Source organism: Thunnus thynnus, chromosome 3 (assembly GCF_963924715.1).
Source record: "Thunnus thynnus chromosome 3, fThuThy2.1, whole genome shotgun sequence".
NCBI classification, from domain to species: domain Eukaryota; kingdom Metazoa; phylum Chordata; class Actinopteri; order Scombriformes; family Scombridae; genus Thunnus; species Thunnus thynnus.
The window spans coordinates 13435346-13453695 of record NC_089519.1 but is presented as its reverse complement, the minus strand read 5'-3'; the positions used below and the strand labels follow the sequence as shown (position 1 = coordinate 13453695).

The window sequence follows — 18350 nt, the reverse complement described above, 5'->3', positions numbered from 1 at the left end:
CTTTCAAGCTAAACGCTTACCTGTAAATGTCTTTATGGATACCATTTACTAACAGGGGCATTTTGGGGGGGAGTGTGTTGCTGTATCTACCTACGCCCCTGGTCGTATAGGTGGAGATCATGCACGTAAAGCAAGACAAGAAAAAAAAAAACAAGGTGGGAAAAGTATACAACTGCTGAGAGTGACCACATCAAATGCAAAAAATAAAAGAAATTAATCAAAAAGAGCTTTGCCTTCTTTGAGGTCAGCCACCGAGCGGCTCTCTAATCCCCTCACAGAGTGATCGGTGTGTTGTGTGGGTTTTTATGAGACAATAGAGAATGCCTTTGAGTCGGATATGAATTTATGAGTGTGCAACTACTGTACTTGACGCTGATGTGACACAATTTTGTGTACATGCAGTTGCAAAAAAGCAGACATACACACTACAGTATGTACAGTACATTCAAGATAATCAACACACTCTGCATCGAGAATATCAACATTAAGTGTGTTAAAATTAAATTATTAAAGTATAGTGAGGATGGAAATGATGATAAAACGGCATATAGTATTAAAATAAAGCTGAATGGTGGTTGTTGTCATTTTTTTTCTTTTTACCTGTTTGTGTGCAGGCACTCGGCACTCCCGCCGCGGATAGACCTGTGCATCTCCAGGACCTCACTGTCATTGCCATGACGATGGGTGAACAAATGAAAAACAACCCGAGAAAACACAACAGAAGAGGATGGCAACTCAGACAGGCATGTGAATTTATGAATGAGAGAAACCAGGAAATCATAATTCTGAGATTTCAGTCAAGTCTGCATTCAAAAGTACAGAATGATACAACAAACTTAGTATGTTGCAATCACTAGTTTCACACTGTTAGTAGTATTAGTAGAAATTAGTTTTGTAAAAGCACATTACGCACACTTATCAACCAAAACAAGATTCAAGTGCTCACTAATTACCTTACTGAATGAACCACAAGGAGCACTGATCCAATGTGTGTGCATCTTGTTCTTTGTCATATTTTTTACAACAAATTTCCAATCACCAAGTGAATTTAAACACATCCTCATCCCCCTGTCCCCCAGAGACCCCAAAAACAGGTTACCTGTCCTCAGAGTATTCATAGTCCGAGTCGCCGGAGCGCTGATGCTCCAAGTGGGAGTCGTGGTAGCGGGAGGGGGAGTGGGAGTGGTGGCGGTTTTGGTGGATCTCATCCAGACTCCTGATGGAAATATCAAATTAATGTATGTACAACAGAGGTATATACACAGAATTAGGAAAGAGTAAAAAATATCTAAATTTAGAGTTTGTGATTCGGACTATCTAAGAATGAGAATGCAGCATCCACATGATGTTATTAGAATTACATAACCTACAGTCAACACACCTATACAAAATGACTATCATTTCTGATCTGTGGCAAAAACTGTAGTGACAAATAATTGGTCTTTGTCTGATGGTTCTCTGGTATTGGACAGCAATTAACAAGTTTTACTGTACGTTAACATATTTTACATTCATCCATGAAAGAAAATATGTCTTTCCAACCTACTAAAAAAGAATAAATAACTAAGAATAGGCCTAATCAGAGGTGAGAGCATTACTGTAATTTAATAAGCTACAGTGACAGAGCTGAATGTAATGTTAGCAAGCCACTTCTACTTCTTTTTGACTGACATGTAATATGTAAACTCCAGTCTATAAATGCATGTATATTAAGAGGTACAACTAAAGATAACTATTATGATGAACTGATCTCTGCAGGATGCTTCACCGATGGACAATCAAATGCAGCAGAAGCAACACATGTGTGATGTGTGTGACATGGAGGAAGAAATAAATAGATACTACATAGCACTTGAGATTGCTAATAGAAAAATAACAAATTAAAAATTTGTCAGTTGAATTAGGTCTACCAGTCCTGTGCATTCACATGGGGTGTATCATCACAGGGCTGCTCAGTCCAAACTTACATAATTTAACAATGATGACCCAAAGCTAAACATGTGGTTAATATGTCAGGATGATAGTCACACTGACATTAACATATTTCCAGCTGTCAGAAGAGTTAATAACATTGCCACACCAAAAGCCATAAACAGAGATCTGTAGTGTTTGGTGATGATTTAGCCATAAAGTATTGAGATTAAAAAGCTTTGATAAGCACATGTTAACAAGCTACACTGATTCTCTGACACATATTGTATACAGTGTAGTCAGGGAGCGACAATACCATGAACATACACACTGACACTGTTGTAGACCACACATCCTTTGTTCTGCTGATGAAAAAGCAAAACTGTCTGATGCTAGGAAATGTAATCTGGTATGCATATTTAAGACGCTACAGTAAATTTACCTTTAAACAACACTGAGATCATTGAAATTAAGAATTTACTGGCTGTATGGAGCTTATAAACTACGTTACACTAGTCTACTTTCACCATAGACAACACACTCTCCACTGACAGTTCACCAGGTAGTGCTGGCAGGTGATCCTGACCTTTGCATGGGCACATGTGCGGGTCGTGACCGCGCCCTGCAGGAGTCCTCTCTGTGAGGAGACACCGAGCGGGAGCGGTGCTGGACGGGTCGCTGCTGCTCAGGCACAGCCAGCGTACTGACTCGCTCTCTCTCCCTGGAGTTACGCTCTGCACCTACACACCACACACACATACAAGGGCAAAAAAGCAAAATTCACACACACACACACACACACACACATTCATACAAACATGTTTGTTGATTCATCGAATCATATGAATACAACACACACAAGCATGGACACACACATACAAACACACCCACACACACACACATCCAGGCATTAGTTGTGTGTCCTTTGATAAGGATGCACTAGTTGTGAGCGTTGTACTACTAACTACCATTACAGATGCCATTCTCTTACAGACTGTAGAACATCACATCAGGATGTTTTACAGGCAAATGACCAGCTAGCAAACAGGTTAGCCAGTCATATGAGCTAGCCTGAGTAGCTGACTGTTTCCGCAATGTTTCTGTCAGACCTGCATCTCTAAACAGTTGTTTAACCTGCATGGAGTGCCAGATGATAAGAGAGATCAGATTTTTAACTCAGGGATATTTAACCACTGTAGCGGCAAAGAGGGTGGTGTAGAAAATAATGAAGATATGAAATGGTAAAGATAATACAACAAATGCATTACTATGGTTAATATATACTGAAGCTGTAATGGGTTAATATACTTGCTACAGGTGTGTTCATGACTCAAAAATGTGAAAAAGGTGTGGATAGATAGATGATTTTACAACATTCTTGGCCCTCCACATTACAAAATTAATAAATTAGATGTGCGATAGAGTCGCTTGCAAAAAAATATTTTAGGTGTCCAGACTTCTGTAAGTAAAAGCCATGCTAATTTTCTCCATATAAAGCAGCATTTGGAGCTATTTCCTGGCTTGGATGGGCATGAAACTCTCATGATTGAATCATCAGTATCAATTAATAACACAATATCTGGTTCATTGATAAAAAGTAAAAAGTAACTGTGACTCCCAAAGTGCATTTATGTTACATACTGCTCTAACAACAAGCAGAAGATAAAGATATCACTGTTTTACAACTTCAGCTTAATTTAATTCAGTTTTGGATTCTGGGCAAAAATTCTAATTCATTTGGTTTTGAATTCACTAAAGCTCTGATTCTCTACCTCTGATGCCTCTGACTGGCTTGTTCTCCATAGCAACAGCAGCTGAGGCTCATGAGTATTATAATATTTAAAGCCACCCATCATAACATATGATTATATATGTCAGTTTGGCATAAATGTAGATTCTCAGAAATGAAGTTTCTGAAGAAGGAGAATTCACACTGGGGAAAAATACTTCTGAAACCAGCAACTATTATCTTTATCCGTTTACAGTATCCAAAAAATCAAATAATTTCCTGATTGTGTACACTTTCTGACAGTCATGTCGCTAACCTCAACCATCTGGCATTTGAAAAGGCCAAAAATCTATTACTATCTTAAAACAGGCAGGTCTACATTTGAGTGACAGGAAATGAAGCCACAGCAGAAACAGTCAAACAACAAAGCAGTTGTAGTGACTCTACTTGCCAAATAATACACAAATTTAGCTTCTACTGTACATTAAGTCCTTTCAGTAAAGTAAGCAACATCGGGGCAGGACTAGACACATGCAGAAGAATGGCAGGAGACTTAGTGGAATGGCAGTGAACTACTGTAGCTCTACAGTCTTACATGCACTCAGTGCTTCAAGTGTTTCTACGGCCCAGCAGAAGAGGAGAAACTGTTCACTGCAGCCTCAGTGAAGTACAGTACACTGCTAAACAGCAGCAGTATAAAGACTGTACACCACAATACTGCAATTCAAAATCAGCATTCCGGTAGCAATATGATGAATTGCAAAAGTCTTTGGAGTGTTGCCTTTCGCTGATACAGCAAAGATTAATTATTTTAATTTGGGTGCAATTTGTTCTAAAACATACAGTGGAGCCAAAAGGAGGTTGGAAGGTTTGGGAAAAACAGATGGAGGGAGGATGCAAGAAGATGCTTTCTCACCCAGTGCTGGACGCCTACAGGCTACTACAAGGAAATGCTCAGTAACCATGCCCCCCACCCACCTTTAGTCACTATCAAACCATCATCAAACTCTGTATCAATGATGCGATGAGACCCTGCACACACACACACACACGTACACACAACATACACACACACAGGAGAGGGTAAGGTCGAGAGGTTCTGTGTGTCCATCTCCCGCACTGAGAGACGAAAAATAAGAAGCTCAGTAAAGGAAAAGTTGACAACTACACACTCAGATCTATTGTAGGTTCACAGAACAAACAAATATATATACATAGAATTTATGTACATATACTATGTACAGGTGGACATACTCTGTAGTTTCTTGCTGGGGCTGTCTCCATGGACGTGTCTGCGTGGGAGGTATGGAGAGGGCTGTGGCAGAGGTATAGAGGACACGTCATGCGTCTGGAGTTTATACCAATGAGGAATGTCATCCAGCAAGGCAGTCTCCAGCTCTATCAGGATCTGAGAGAGGACAGAGAGGGAGAGGGTAGACACTTTATCTGTGGTTTGGTTTATGTGTTTTGAAATCTCTTGGACCTTTTGATGTTGTGCTACATTATCCATATGTTTGCAGTACCAAGAAATAAAGGTTATTTAAAGGCAACAGCAGACAAATTAGACCAGTATGAAGATAATGTTTGGACATGGTGTGTCTCCCACCTCGCCCAGGAATTCGCTCTCCTCCTCCTGGACCCTGGGCTGGTCCCAGACAGTGATCTCTAGCATGCGTTCTCGGAAGTCCCGTCGGTGAACGTGGGGATATAGGAAGGTCTGGTTCCACTTGGGCTCGGCGCTCTTCTTCACTGTTTTAGTCCGTCGTTTACTCTTATCACTAGAACAGAGGCCATAACACCCAGAGTTTAGATCATGAGGGGGGAGCATGTCTCTCAACTTAATCCTTAAGATGGTATTTTTTTAATAACAAGTATGGATAATGGTACATTTATGGCAATAAATATGTTAATATCTCCATGCAATGGTACTCATGAAAGGGACCCACAATGACCTCACCTTCTATCAGGCAGGAAGTACATCTTGACATAGGGGTTCCGAGGTCGTCCGTCTGGTCGGGGTGGCAGGTCTATGGCTTGAAGGACGTTGACGATCAACTGATGGCCCACTTTGTCATACCACAGTTTCACCTGTAACAATTTGTGAAGAAAGTGAACCTATACCCATATCTATACACATCAACAAGAGGTGATATAGTATTTCAACTCCAAATCCCCAATGTATTCCCTTGCCCCTTCCCCATTCTCTTCCAGGTACTCACAGAGAGCTGTCCAGGCAGTACCAGAGGAAGGTCTCTGAGGGTCCCGGGGCTGGTAGGGGACATCACTGATATAGAAGGACGGTCCATTTTCTGTGACTCAAAGGAACTGGAGCCTGCTGAAGGATGGAGAGCACACCAGATGTTGTTATAAACCATAAGAAAAGGCACTACCAAGATTAGAAAGAATAAGCATTACGTCAAGTCTAGAGTCTCTTATTTCTCTTCAGAACCTACTTACATAGACAATAAACTCTGGTAATAACATACAGTATATTGGCAATAAAGCTGCCCACATAACCACTTACTAGATTCTAGAGGAGGGTGGGATGACTCTGGGATTCTTGGGATGTCTCTGTGAAAAACAAAAGAGAATTGCTGAACTTGAAATTTACTATACATACATAAAGCTACTTGGAATATAAAGACACAATCAGGACTTCAGTGAACATTCATCTTTGAAAAATGAATGAGTAGCAGGCTCATGTCAACCAACAGTTACATGGTAGGTATAAGAAGAGCAAGCAGTCAATCAAATGCACATTTACATTTTAAACATAGTGAGTAGTAAAGGAGAAAAGGATAACTGGAATGAGGGATATTTGTCTTGGATGTTCAGGATTTCAAGGAAGGCATGAGGGGAGGGGGTACCACCCATCAAATCAACACTACTTACTGATATGCTCTATACACTTTTCTCAAGAAGTTTTTGGACATAATTCGGTGGATAGAGCTTTTAGATAAAGGAAGGAGACATATCAAAAGTATCTGTCAGAAAAAAAATAAAACCATCACTCAGGTAGTTTATATGATCATTATTACACATATTTATCTTACCCGATAGGTCTTGAAACAACAATTTCCACTTGAGGCTCAGCCTTGGATTCAAGGATAATATTGTACACTTCTTTCTTGGTTGCTCCTGGCAACGACTTCCCATTCCACTGCAACACCTCATCACCTGGAACCGAGATGGCCAACACACATAGTGATGATCCAGCCTGAGGCTCATCATTGCATTTGCTGACAAAGACTAAAGTAAAGTAGGTGCTCTCAGAGAATTAAACTTAAACTTAAAAGTGGCACTGAAATTTGAATTCTGCTCACTGTTTCATATATGGAAATATAAACTATAAAGATACTGCAGCTAGGTAGCATATTTTTCTTTCAAAAGAGGTTAAAATTTTATTTGTGGAAACAGCTTCTTATTCGTGGACACAGCTTCTTAGCTTCATGCTACTAGATGGACCTTTCCCATGTCATCAGACCATGGAAGCCACATATGCCATGAACGTTGATGCAAGATGTTTTCCCGCTTTTTCAATAAGCCAACATAGCATTGGCATTCAGCTTTAAGCCATCTAGCCGTTATAACATTCAACATCTTGGACGACTTGCCAGCAATCTAGGCTAAATAGCTTCAACTCAGAAAATGGACACTCCACTTCTGAAATGGAAGCTAGTTAGCCTGGTTTGCTTATGTTAACACAGATTCCCAGTAGATTTGATCAAATTCCCAAGGTAACATATGGAGTAGTGACAGGGCTACTTGTTGCTGTGAGTTTTGACAGTCTGGTCATTTGCCATCACCACATGTGGACCCATGAAAGAGAGACCACTAACACTAGTTAGACTCCGTTGGATACTGTGTAACAAACACAGTGCTGAAAGTGATGACTCAGTTTGTGATGTCATAACGTGAACGAAAGGTAACATCAAGTGGTAATCAGCGCAAATGTTAGAAAGTTAGAAAAGTGGAAGTTAGTTTGCTAGATTCCTCTTTCTGCATGGAATACAAACTTAACAGCACAATGGATCCTCCAAAATATTGAATGTTGTAAAGAGATAAGGGATATTATGAACTATTTTTTGTGTCTGCCCACAAAGATATTGCACCAATCCCATATCGACACTGTCAGTCAGTACTACAAATTCATGCCTCCTGGAGAGCACTAAGGTAGCTGGAGATATCACAGTAAAAAATTAATGAAATTTAAAATCCTACTTTACAGTAATTATAATTTTGTACATTACACAAGTCAAAAAAAGCAGAGATATATGTACCGACTGATCGTTTCAGTTCAACTTTAAAAGTCAGCTTCACAATTATACTGTTATCAACCAAGTATACACAAGGTACTACAGCATCTTCTGCTTAGGAACAATATGTTCAAGGGATTCGCACCTGCTCGTAGGTGTCCCACGACATCTGCTAGGCTGCCTTTCTTGACTTTGGTGATGAAGGCCCCAAGTCTCCCTGTCTCTGTCATCTTTCCTCCTACCACCTGCACACAAAGGGGAGACAAAAGAATGGAAAGGAAAAGAGGTACATGTTGGCAGGCTTAATGGCATTTTCCTGTTTTCTGCAGGACGCAGTAATTGCTCAACAGGAACTACTCTACATACAGGTGTCTTGGAATACTCTTCAGCGTTCAATGTCATCCAATAGTATACTACAGCTTTCACAGGAATTACACAGCATTACTATTCCTGTTTTCATTCCTAACATGATCTGTTTTCTCTGTAAATTATCTTCATCTGGCATTCCACTAAATCTAAAACAGACACTAACAAATTATTTATAGGTTTGGTTTTTACACATGTGAATGATTCCCTGCTTACTTTTAAGCCGAGGAGAGAGCCAGCTTCACGGGGCATGGCAGACCTCTTGCTTAGCGTGATACGTCCAATCAGGTGATCACCCTCTTTGGATGGCTGCCATGTAACTGGATGCTACAGGGACAGAAGATAGAGAGGACAGTTATGAGGAGGTGTGGTGAACAAAGGAGGGAAGAATGAAGGGAAAACAGAGAGGAGGAAAGGAAGGACAGGTTGAGAAAAAAGAGAAAGAAAGAAGTAAAGAGGGCCTGGAGTGACACATTATTGCTGTTGTTTCAGTTTTTGTTTCATGTTTCATTGTTTCATTGTTTCATGCACTTTGAAACTTGCATGTGTCTGCATGTGAGGACTACATGTAGGTGTATGTAAGTGCATCATACAAAAACTGTGAATCTGCCATGTTTTGCTGAAACTTACATGCCACACTGCAGGATCTAGAGGATGACAGTCCCAGTCACCTGCAGGGAGACAGAGAAAGATTGAGAGAAAATAGTTACTTGGTCTCTGTCAGCACGAAAAAGGTATGTACAGTAAATTTATATCATACTCTAAGGTCCATGGACCCCATTGGAAATAATTTGCTATAAATTACTTGCCCCAAGCTGTGCAATAAAATAATACACCTTGGGACAAAGGCAGCTAATAAACTGAAGGCTGTACCTCTCTCAAATGACACCATGAGGAGGAGAATTGAAGAACTCTCAGTTGATATTCAGTCACAGCTACTGGATTGATTGTGTTCCTGTGAGAAATTTTCTATTCAGCGGGACAAATCAACAGACATTGCCAGCACGGCTTAGTTGATTGTTTTGGTTTGCTATCCGTGGTAAGGGAACATTTTGGAGGACTTTCTGTTCTGCAAGGAGGTACCTGGGAGGACAACGGTTGAGTACAAATGCTGTGAAGTTGAGTCCAAATGCAATTTGAATAAAGTGACCCTCTGTTTAAAAGTATATGTGGTATTAACATGATTCAAATTGAAACATGTTTATTTTTAGCACTATGACACAGGTCTGAAATATTTATGTAGGTTGAAAATTTTTAGAATACAAATAGTTCCAATGGCATCTAACAGTACAAATGGTAGTACACATATGCTTAATCAATGTTATGATTATGAAGGGGTCCTTGGAAAAACCCTGGCCCCTGGCCCCAAAAAGTTTGAGAACCCCTGCTCTAAGGCTTCAATTCCAGGTATGAAAGACTGAGAAAGATATGTCTCAAATGAGACAAAAGAAAGATTAGGATACAGTTTAGGGTAATGTTGTCAGGGTGTCCCCCAATCATCAATTCATTTGTTTGAAGTTTGTCATAGAATCTACTATATATGGCACTCTGGATAAGATACCTCATTGGTTTATATTCCCATTGTTTATCTTGCCCTCCTGACACACTGGGCACTTCATACACATGGACCGTCTCCTCAGGCTGGCTGGTATGTCGGAAACCAAGACGCTTATTACTCGACGAGGGACATCTCCACAAACTTTGACACTAAAACACTGGCTCAACTATACTTGACCTTATGTCATATGAACTCATTGGATAGATTCAACTAATTCTACCACTGTTGGTTCATGGACAGATGGAATAGGATTTGCCACTTACTCATTAACAGTTTTATTTTTAATTACTATTTTAATCCATCATCGTAAATGACAGAACTTTTGTTTATTTCTATTTTTTCCTTCATTTTTGTATTTACACTTCCAGAACCTGTGCCTTTTCTTTTATGTCCCATGCAGGGGAGGTAGGAGGGGATTTGCTGTTTGTTCAACACCCAAAAAAATCCATTAACATAATAACAAAGGAAAAGAAGAAAGAGGGGGGAAAGTAATGCAATAATGCAATTAATTTATGCAAATTGCAAAATACACTTCAAATATACTTCCCTAAATGAAATCATAATAAAAATCTATCTATAAAATTCAATGATGTAATGTACAGTGCTCACATACATAATATGTGCATACAAGATTTTTTTTTAAAAATTATCTCTTAGGGCTGCAGGGGATCCATAGTTACATAAGTATTCCAACTTCTACATAACTGATGAAACTCCCTGACTTTAATTGTTTGGAATACACCTCACTTTTAAATTGAATGTTAAATAGAAGTTAAAACAGCCATAAATAAATAAAAGTTATACAATAAGCGTATTGAAAAAAGGCAACACAAGCAGTCTTGGAGAGCTGATATAAAAAAAAGAGAAAAAAAACTTCATTCATAGTCAGATGAAGTCACTTTGCTTCAAGCTGGTTTGTCAAACACTCATGCAAGAGCCTGTCCAGGGGCAGAGACACCAGTGACTGTCAGTGTATCCCAGCTCTCATTAACACTGACAGATGGTCAGCTCAAGTACAGGAAGTTACAGTAACTGGCCCAGCATCAGATCAGAGCAGCCTGTGAGATTCATGGCCAGTATTCCACCTCAGGAATAAAACAACAGCATAATGACATCAGACGGGGATTTAAAGGCTCTCAGGGGACTTTGAAGAACTTCAGTTTTAAGGTAAGTGAAATGTGCGTGCCTGGCACAGAGTGAGGCCAATGATTCAGCTGAAGTTCATGGCAAAAGAAAACAGGAAGGAAGTGAACGGAGCTTAAACTTAATGGAAAAAAAGAACACATCCATAAGTCAAAAAAACATTTATATTAATATTCAGTGGGAACCAAAGGGAAAATGACTGCTCTATCTGACAGGTTAGCCAATAAGAGCATAAGTGATGGAGATAGTGGAAATCAGGAGAAAAAAAAGTCTGAGTAGACATGACTGTAGTGCTGCTAATCTGAAATCTTAAAGTCCACTGAGAATGCTTGAGAGGATAAATGTTGACTCCACACTTTGAACTGCTGAACAGGCATTTTTGGTTTTGGAGGATGAACACACTGGGCAGATTACAGAATCTGGGCTGCTCTTCTAACTGATGTTACATCAAAGCATCGGCTCTTTGCAGGTATTAATGTAGTATTGTTCTTGATAAATACTCTGTGTGTGTGTGTGTGTGTGTGTGTGTGTGTGTGTGTGTGTGTGTGTGTGTGTGTGTGTGTGTGTGTGTGTGTGTGTGTCCTCCTCCACTGCTCCATCTGTTACTTCACCATTTGCTGGAACGAAAATGAACAAAATCCCACACACAGCCTCTAACATCACATAAACAGAAATCTCTACATCACATGATCTTGAACTCCCATCAACTCTCCTCCTCCACATGGCCTAAAAAAACCCTAAATACCAACATGTGCTAATTTGATAAAAAAAAAAAAAAAAAATTGTCTTCTGTCTTTAACATAATTTCTACTATCAACACAATTTACTCATTCAGTGTAATTAATATCAACCAGGTGTTCTGAGTTCAATTTATTCTAAGCAAACCAAACTAAACCAGGTGTATGAATTATGCTAGCAAGCTAGGCTAAGAAAGATATCAAATAAAATGACGAACCTTTCACAACACATTGAAGGTCTGCTTCACAATGGCAGTAAAGTAAAATAAACGATACAATAAGTCCATAAAAATATTATTATAGATGAGAGGAGACATGTCTGTTATGGAATTTGCTGGGCCTAACAGTGTCCACAGACAGACTACTCAACAGGTGGGGATCATGACAGACCAAAGGTCATAGATTTGAATCTTGGAACAATTAAAAGGCATGTGTCAGCAAATGTTCTTTAATTTTGCTGCGTTAACACTTAACTGTATGCCATCATGTTACCAAAAATAAATAATGTACATTCATACAGAATTGATATTTTTGTTTTGTTTGTGCTAATGCTAAGAAATGAGTCTGTTCTGTCATCAACTTTAAAAGGTTTTGCACAAGCATTTCTTTGGTTTCATTATGTAGCGCAGTCATCATGTGAAACTCTGTTTACTTTGTTAGTGAAGACACTCTTGTGTGATAAAACAGCAGTATATGTCAATCTGCATTTATGTGTGAATAAGAGAGAATCTTACTGTTGCAAAGAATATATTACCTGTTTTGTTCAAGAGGATAATCTTGCCTTTAAGTCATATTTTACCTACTTCTATAATGGAAGATATAATGTACTGTAAAAATGAGACTACTGTTTTTATCAGTAGTATTGTTGCGATATAGCTTACGATCATCAGCGGCAGTACTGGGTCCACTGTGACTGACTGGGCAGCACTCCAGTCACTGAGAAAGGAAGAAATCCTGCACCATCTTTGATTCTACATGGATATTATTAACTGGACACAGGAAGAGATTTTTCTTGGTTGGAGTGATTTGTGTTGTTTGATACTTTGCACATGCCTAATGTCATTTTTTCCTACTTGGAAGGTTGTTAACATCACTGCCCACTATCATCCAATGAGTTTGTATTTTCAATTTATCATAACAATTTTAATTAACCCCTGAGTGACTGAATACTTTGATTTTGCTTTTCAGGATCATGGTTTGTACTATGATGGTGCTGGATCAAGACTACAATAAAGACTGATATCAGAAAAAAATAAAAACATCAATTCTGAGCATCAGGTTTTGGCATGAGTACCTCAGAGATAAATAGCAGTTTGCTATTTGCACTGATATTCTACATTCCTGAAAAGGCAGACGACACACTGCACACTGAGTCAAAAGGCTGTATTACAATGCCACAAGACCTGTTGTCTTATAACTGACTCAGTTTTCTCAACTATAAAAAAAAATCTCATTCCACATCATCGCTTTTGCTTGCTGCACCTACAGTATAGCAAAGCAAGTTCATGTTCATGCTCATTCTCTGTGGACCATTAAAGTAATTCTGGAATATTTCATACAGGCCCACTACACACAATAGTGGCTAAAATGAAACACACTGGGACCAAATGTCATCCCCGACAGAAGACTTCCCCTTCCATTTCCTCAGAACCATTATCACTTTGTTTTTTTTCTTTACACCACGGAAGTAACCCAGTTACACTGAATCGCTCCCTCCTTCCATTTTACTTCAAACACTGAGTCAAAGCTGCTGTGTCATTAAAGGCCCAGTCTGGAAGATTCACTGGTATATACGGTGGGTTGCAATTTTTTGGGCAGAATGTGAAATACTGTGTGTGAATACTGTTTTACAGTAATTTTGAAGAGAATCAACTGTCCATACATGAATATTACATAACACCCTCTTATACATCATGTCTGTTTTGTGATAAGTGTTTAAAAATCACAGCTTGTAATCCGAGAAATGTGTACGCATAACCTCAAACCTCAATTCTTGTGTGCTGCATTTAATCCATTTATTGTCAAGCCTTTTTACTTGTCAAATATAGTTGACTCACTGTATAAAAATAACATTAACATTTACTACATAATGTCTAAGGCAAAAAAGGTATTCAACCTCATAACGAGTTATGATTATGTATACCGCATGGTTTAAAAGTTGCACTTTTACCCTTATTCAAAAGTCTTGATCACACAAGTTTTGTTTGTCGGTCCACTTACTTATTACTTAGTTTTACATTTACAACCACTGGGGCTATTGGGTTGGGACTGGCTGCAACTACTTTAAGAAGTTGGATTGTGCACCATTATAAATTATGGCAATCACATTCAAATGAGGTTGATCACCATCCATACCAGTCATTTCATTGTGAGGCTTTCAAACAATTATTTGACACTGTGGCACTTCAATTGCAGACAACATTTATAATCATGTTATATAAATTAACATGAGCTCGCATGTATATTGTATCTCATAAACCTGCAGTAACAGTAACTCTTAATTACTCTCTAAGTATTTATCAAGAACAATACTATGTTAAGTACTCAGTAACTGACACCAAAGCATAACCAAAGTCTAGACTTGAAATAATGTCACACAACAACATGCATTTTCTGCTAAAAACAGAAGAAGAAACCTTGACCCTATGCGTCTTTATCCATCTCACTTAATCTGATGAATTTACAGTATGTATGGATACATACTGAACAATATCCTGCAAAACTGGCTTCATGCCACAGATGAGAATAAAAGGAGTCATGCTGTTTCAAGGCCCAGCTAGCTAAAGAGTGTTTAAAACAGCTAATAAACCCAATCCACACCATCTACCCATAACCATTCCCTGAGTTATAGTAATCTGGATTAAAACATCTGGAACAGGCCCCTTCTGTGACCGGTGAGAGAGATAAGCTGATAGAGCACAGTTAACTCTACCTACTGCCTCCTCTAGAACTCAGAGCCCCCTGCGTGGCTTATCTTAGCATAGCCGAACATTGCTTCTACCAGCGGTGAGCTGCAAAAAACATTGGTAGCGAGGAGCCAGAAGTGACCAGATAGCATGCAACCACAACGGGCTTGATTTTAGCTGGTGGTCCATGGTTGGGTGGTGCAGCTGGCTGTTTGCAAAGCATTACGTAGCAAGAGAGCCACTGACCTAATTCCACAAATCTGCTGGCCTAAATCACAGGGACTCTCCAAATAAATGAGAACTGTCCTGAGAGCAGCAGGGTTTAGCCACAGCACAGAGGTGTAGATGACACACAGGGATAGAAATGCACTGTGCACTAGGTGGGTGCTTCATCCTGTGAGTCATCATATAGTTTTACAGTCCGAAATTAGAATGTGTTGGTATTAGAATAATCTTATGAGCTAAAATATGTCTTGCTTTATTGTTTTCAGTATCATGATTCTCCTACAAAGGCAATTTTAGATGGGCTAGGAAGATATGACGATACGGAGAGGTGTTCTTATTGTACTTAGCTGTTTTAGGATTATTGAATCTTGAACCCATCATTCATTTGAAAAACAGTTCTTTCCTGTCCAATTGCTCAGTCAGGATCTTTCTATCTCTCAGGGTATCAGTGGCAGGTCGGTTACAATTAGCCATCACTCCTATTACTGTTATGAATCTAATCCTGCCCACACTGTACTGGGCATACAGTAGGTGATACAGGCATAATCTGAAAGTGATCTTGACAATGATGAGAATGCAACGAATGCAGAGATCCCTTCTGTTTCAGCTAGACAGTATGAGGATCATATGTGGAGATTATGGATGAACATGTGAGCTAGGTGAGAGCTGCTGCGGCTCATTACCAAGTTTTGGTGACTAGAAAATGACATATGAGACTTGAAATGTAGCTTTAACAAATGAAAGTGAGTATTATCTAATGTAAGAAAATTGATGAAAGCAAACATTGCAAGGTATGCAAGTTCAGATAGATTTAGCTTAGTAAGCTACTGGAGTGAACACATCTGTCTGACTGACCTTTCTCGCTGACGCTTTCCATGTCCACGTCCTCACAGCTGGTGTACTCGGGCGTGGAGCCGCCCTCCTCCTCTGAGCTGCTGATGGACATCTGCCTCTTGTTGACTCCGCGCTTGCTCTTGTATGACCGTGGAGGGGGCGGCCGCAAAGACTCCGACTGGTCCGAGCTCTGAGAGTCCTTCCTCAGCAGGTTATCCCCACCTTTGTCCCTTGGTGTCCGTGTTATACCAGGCTCTAGGCGGCCCTTGTTCGGGCCCCAATCTGGAGGCACCGGTCCCCCAGGCTGGGGCCCTGATCTCACACCACCCACAGCAGGTGGAGGTCCCCCTCCAACCCCCACGGTCCTATCCACAGAGTAAGCTTGGTGGTTCTCCAAAACGGCCTTGCGGTCTTTCTCCCCACCCCCTCCTCTCCTGGCCAGACGGTTTTCAGGCACCTCCCCTGCACTGCCTCCTCCACCACCTCCACCTCCTTCACCAGGCCCTAGTCCGACTTCATTGATCGCCAGATCACTGTGCCGTCGTTCATGGCGGACCTTGGAAACCTTAGCATGCATGCGCATCTCCTGCTCCTCTTTCTGTGGTTTAACTGGGTATCGGGCAAGGTTGGGGTCACTACGGTAACGGTTCTGGAACTCCTCCTCACGGCGTTGGCGCTCCCTCTGCTCCTCATCCTCTGGGCGTCTGCGGTGTGTTTCTAAACGACCCAAATTCTCCTCCCCATCCTCATAGTCCTGAGAATGGATCTTCTCCAGCCTTCGACCATCTCCTAACCGTCTCTCTCCTCGGTCCCCGGGGCCTACCCGCTCATCCAGGGATGACTGAGACGGCAACTTCCCAGCAGGCCTCCGGCCACTACCACGCCCCATGCCTCCCTTACCATTTTGTTCATGAAGGGAAACTGGCCTTTTCCTGGATAAGAAAGGGATTCATTATAACATATAGTCTACATACACATAAGCACAGGTGCATCATTTCCATTACAACAGGTGAGCAATGTTGGCATTTGTAATATGAAAAAATGCTGAGAAATGTGTTTTGTACAGGAATAGACTGCACTAAGAATGTTCCTATATTTGCAAATATATTTGCAAAACCTTCTTATTGAACTCATCCATCAAATGAAAACAAAAGGGACTGAATCAAAGACCTCTCAAGACTAAAACCTGTGACCTAGCTTTTACATTGGTTAAGCTAGAACAGACACAGATATATTCTTTTTTTTACCCCAGGGATTAAAAAAACAACGAGAGCTTCAGCCAGCCTATCTTTCACAGTTAAGAAAAAACATGGTTTCTATTTTCCAATCCTCCAATTCCCTTCATGTTAATGAATAAAGTTATACACACACCAGTTACAAAAAGTACACACACACCCCAGTTTCACTTATAAAACATGCTCTAATGGCAGCTACTGTGGTGTAAAATTGGAATACATCACAGAATTTGGGTTCAGTGTATCATGATGTCTTACTTTTCTCTGGGTGGTTCACTTTGGGAGCGGGAGCCGGGCATGGTGTCAGCACCCTTGGCAGCAGTGACACCAGTGGGCGGCTGTGTCCCGTCTGGCAGGCCTGTGTTGGAGTTGGTAGAGGGCGGGGCTTGGGACCTGGAGCGGAGTAGCTTCCTGTCCCGTTGGGCCTCACCTCCCGTGGCTGGGTCGGTCAAAGAGGTGCCCAGGCTCCCAGGCCGCACCCCTGACCCCGAAAACCATTCTCCTGATTTGGTGAGAATCTCTTGCTGCTTACGGCACAGGTTGCATACCCACATTACCTGTAAGGGTTGAAAGGACAAAAGCGTTTGGCAAGCTGGGTTCAGCAGCATTAATTAAGGACATTAAATGAGTGGAATACCTAACAAAAAGTGGTTAAGCATGCCTGTGACACAGAAATCTGAGGTATTGTCAACATGTACACAACACAAATTTTATTGAACATTGAGCCTAGCACCAAACAAGTGCAGCAGTATTTAACTTTATTAAGGTGCAGATTCAATTTCTTTCTAGACATTAAGAACTCTTGTGAGGCAAACCAGCATCTGTCAACCACACAACCTCTACAAACCTTTTATAGCATTTTTCAGTTCATATACGTAAATGCCATTAGCTCTGCCTTTTTTAAAAAACAAAAAGAAGAAGAAAACAGAATTTCCACCAAAGTCTCCCTGCATGACTCCCTCCTCTGCTCCAGCTAATCAAATATTAAAGAGCACTCAGATATGACAGACTGTGCAGTTTTACCATTTCAACATATCCATTATCTGTGAACATAGCTTAGCAAAGGCTATGGCACAGTTCTGCACTGCTATTAAGAAAATAATACTGAACCGGCTTCAGAGGTTGTGTCACTGCCCTGTAGGCTCTAATGCTGTGAATTTCATTGTAACCCATTAATAAAAAGTATTACTTTTAAATTAATCCATTACACTCATGTTGATGATATAACAAAAAGATCTAAATTTGGAAGGCTACAAACAATATAGTTAAACTCCAGTTACAGATGAGAAAGGAAAGATGAGCTCCAAATAGTATTGAACTGTTTATATAAATATATTGTTTTCATCTGAAAGGATAAGAAATGATTGAGACAGATTTGTGTCAATTCTACACATCTAGTTAGTGCATAACTTTTGCAAACACATGTGATTTATTGTGATTCAGCCTCTAA

The 18350-nt window shown here is 40.3% G+C and overlaps 1 protein-coding gene across 4 annotated transcripts in view; it reads right to left on the bottom strand.

The window, feature by feature from the left end:
* rims1b (regulating synaptic membrane exocytosis 1b) overlaps positions 1 to 18350 on the bottom strand; it is a 79890-nt gene that overhangs the window by 20908 nt on the left and 40632 nt on the right. For 3 of the 4 annotated variants that reach the window (XM_067584348.1, XM_067584349.1, XM_067584350.1), the window contains exons 3-16: positions 17159 to 17457; positions 15687 to 16597; positions 8893 to 8933; positions 8479 to 8589; positions 8042 to 8141; positions 6694 to 6817; positions 6165 to 6211; positions 5860 to 5975; positions 5598 to 5728; positions 5247 to 5418; positions 4895 to 5048; positions 2498 to 2651; positions 1100 to 1216; positions 601 to 663 (exon numbers count right to left, since the gene is read on the bottom strand). In XM_067584348.1, the coding sequence (XP_067440449.1) occupies positions 601 to 663; positions 1100 to 1216; positions 2498 to 2651; positions 4895 to 5048; positions 5247 to 5418; positions 5598 to 5728; positions 5860 to 5975; positions 6165 to 6211; positions 6694 to 6817; positions 8042 to 8141; positions 8479 to 8589; positions 8893 to 8933; positions 15687 to 16597; positions 17159 to 17457 (2540 nt within the window). Of the gene's footprint in view, positions 1 to 20; positions 99 to 600; positions 664 to 1099; positions 1217 to 2497; positions 2652 to 4618; positions 4673 to 4894; positions 5049 to 5246; positions 5419 to 5597; positions 5729 to 5859; positions 5976 to 6164; positions 6212 to 6693; positions 6818 to 8041; positions 8142 to 8478; positions 8590 to 8892; positions 8934 to 15686; positions 16598 to 17158; positions 17458 to 18350 lie in introns of all 4 variants that reach the window. The other variant, XM_067584353.1, reaches the window with a different exon arrangement.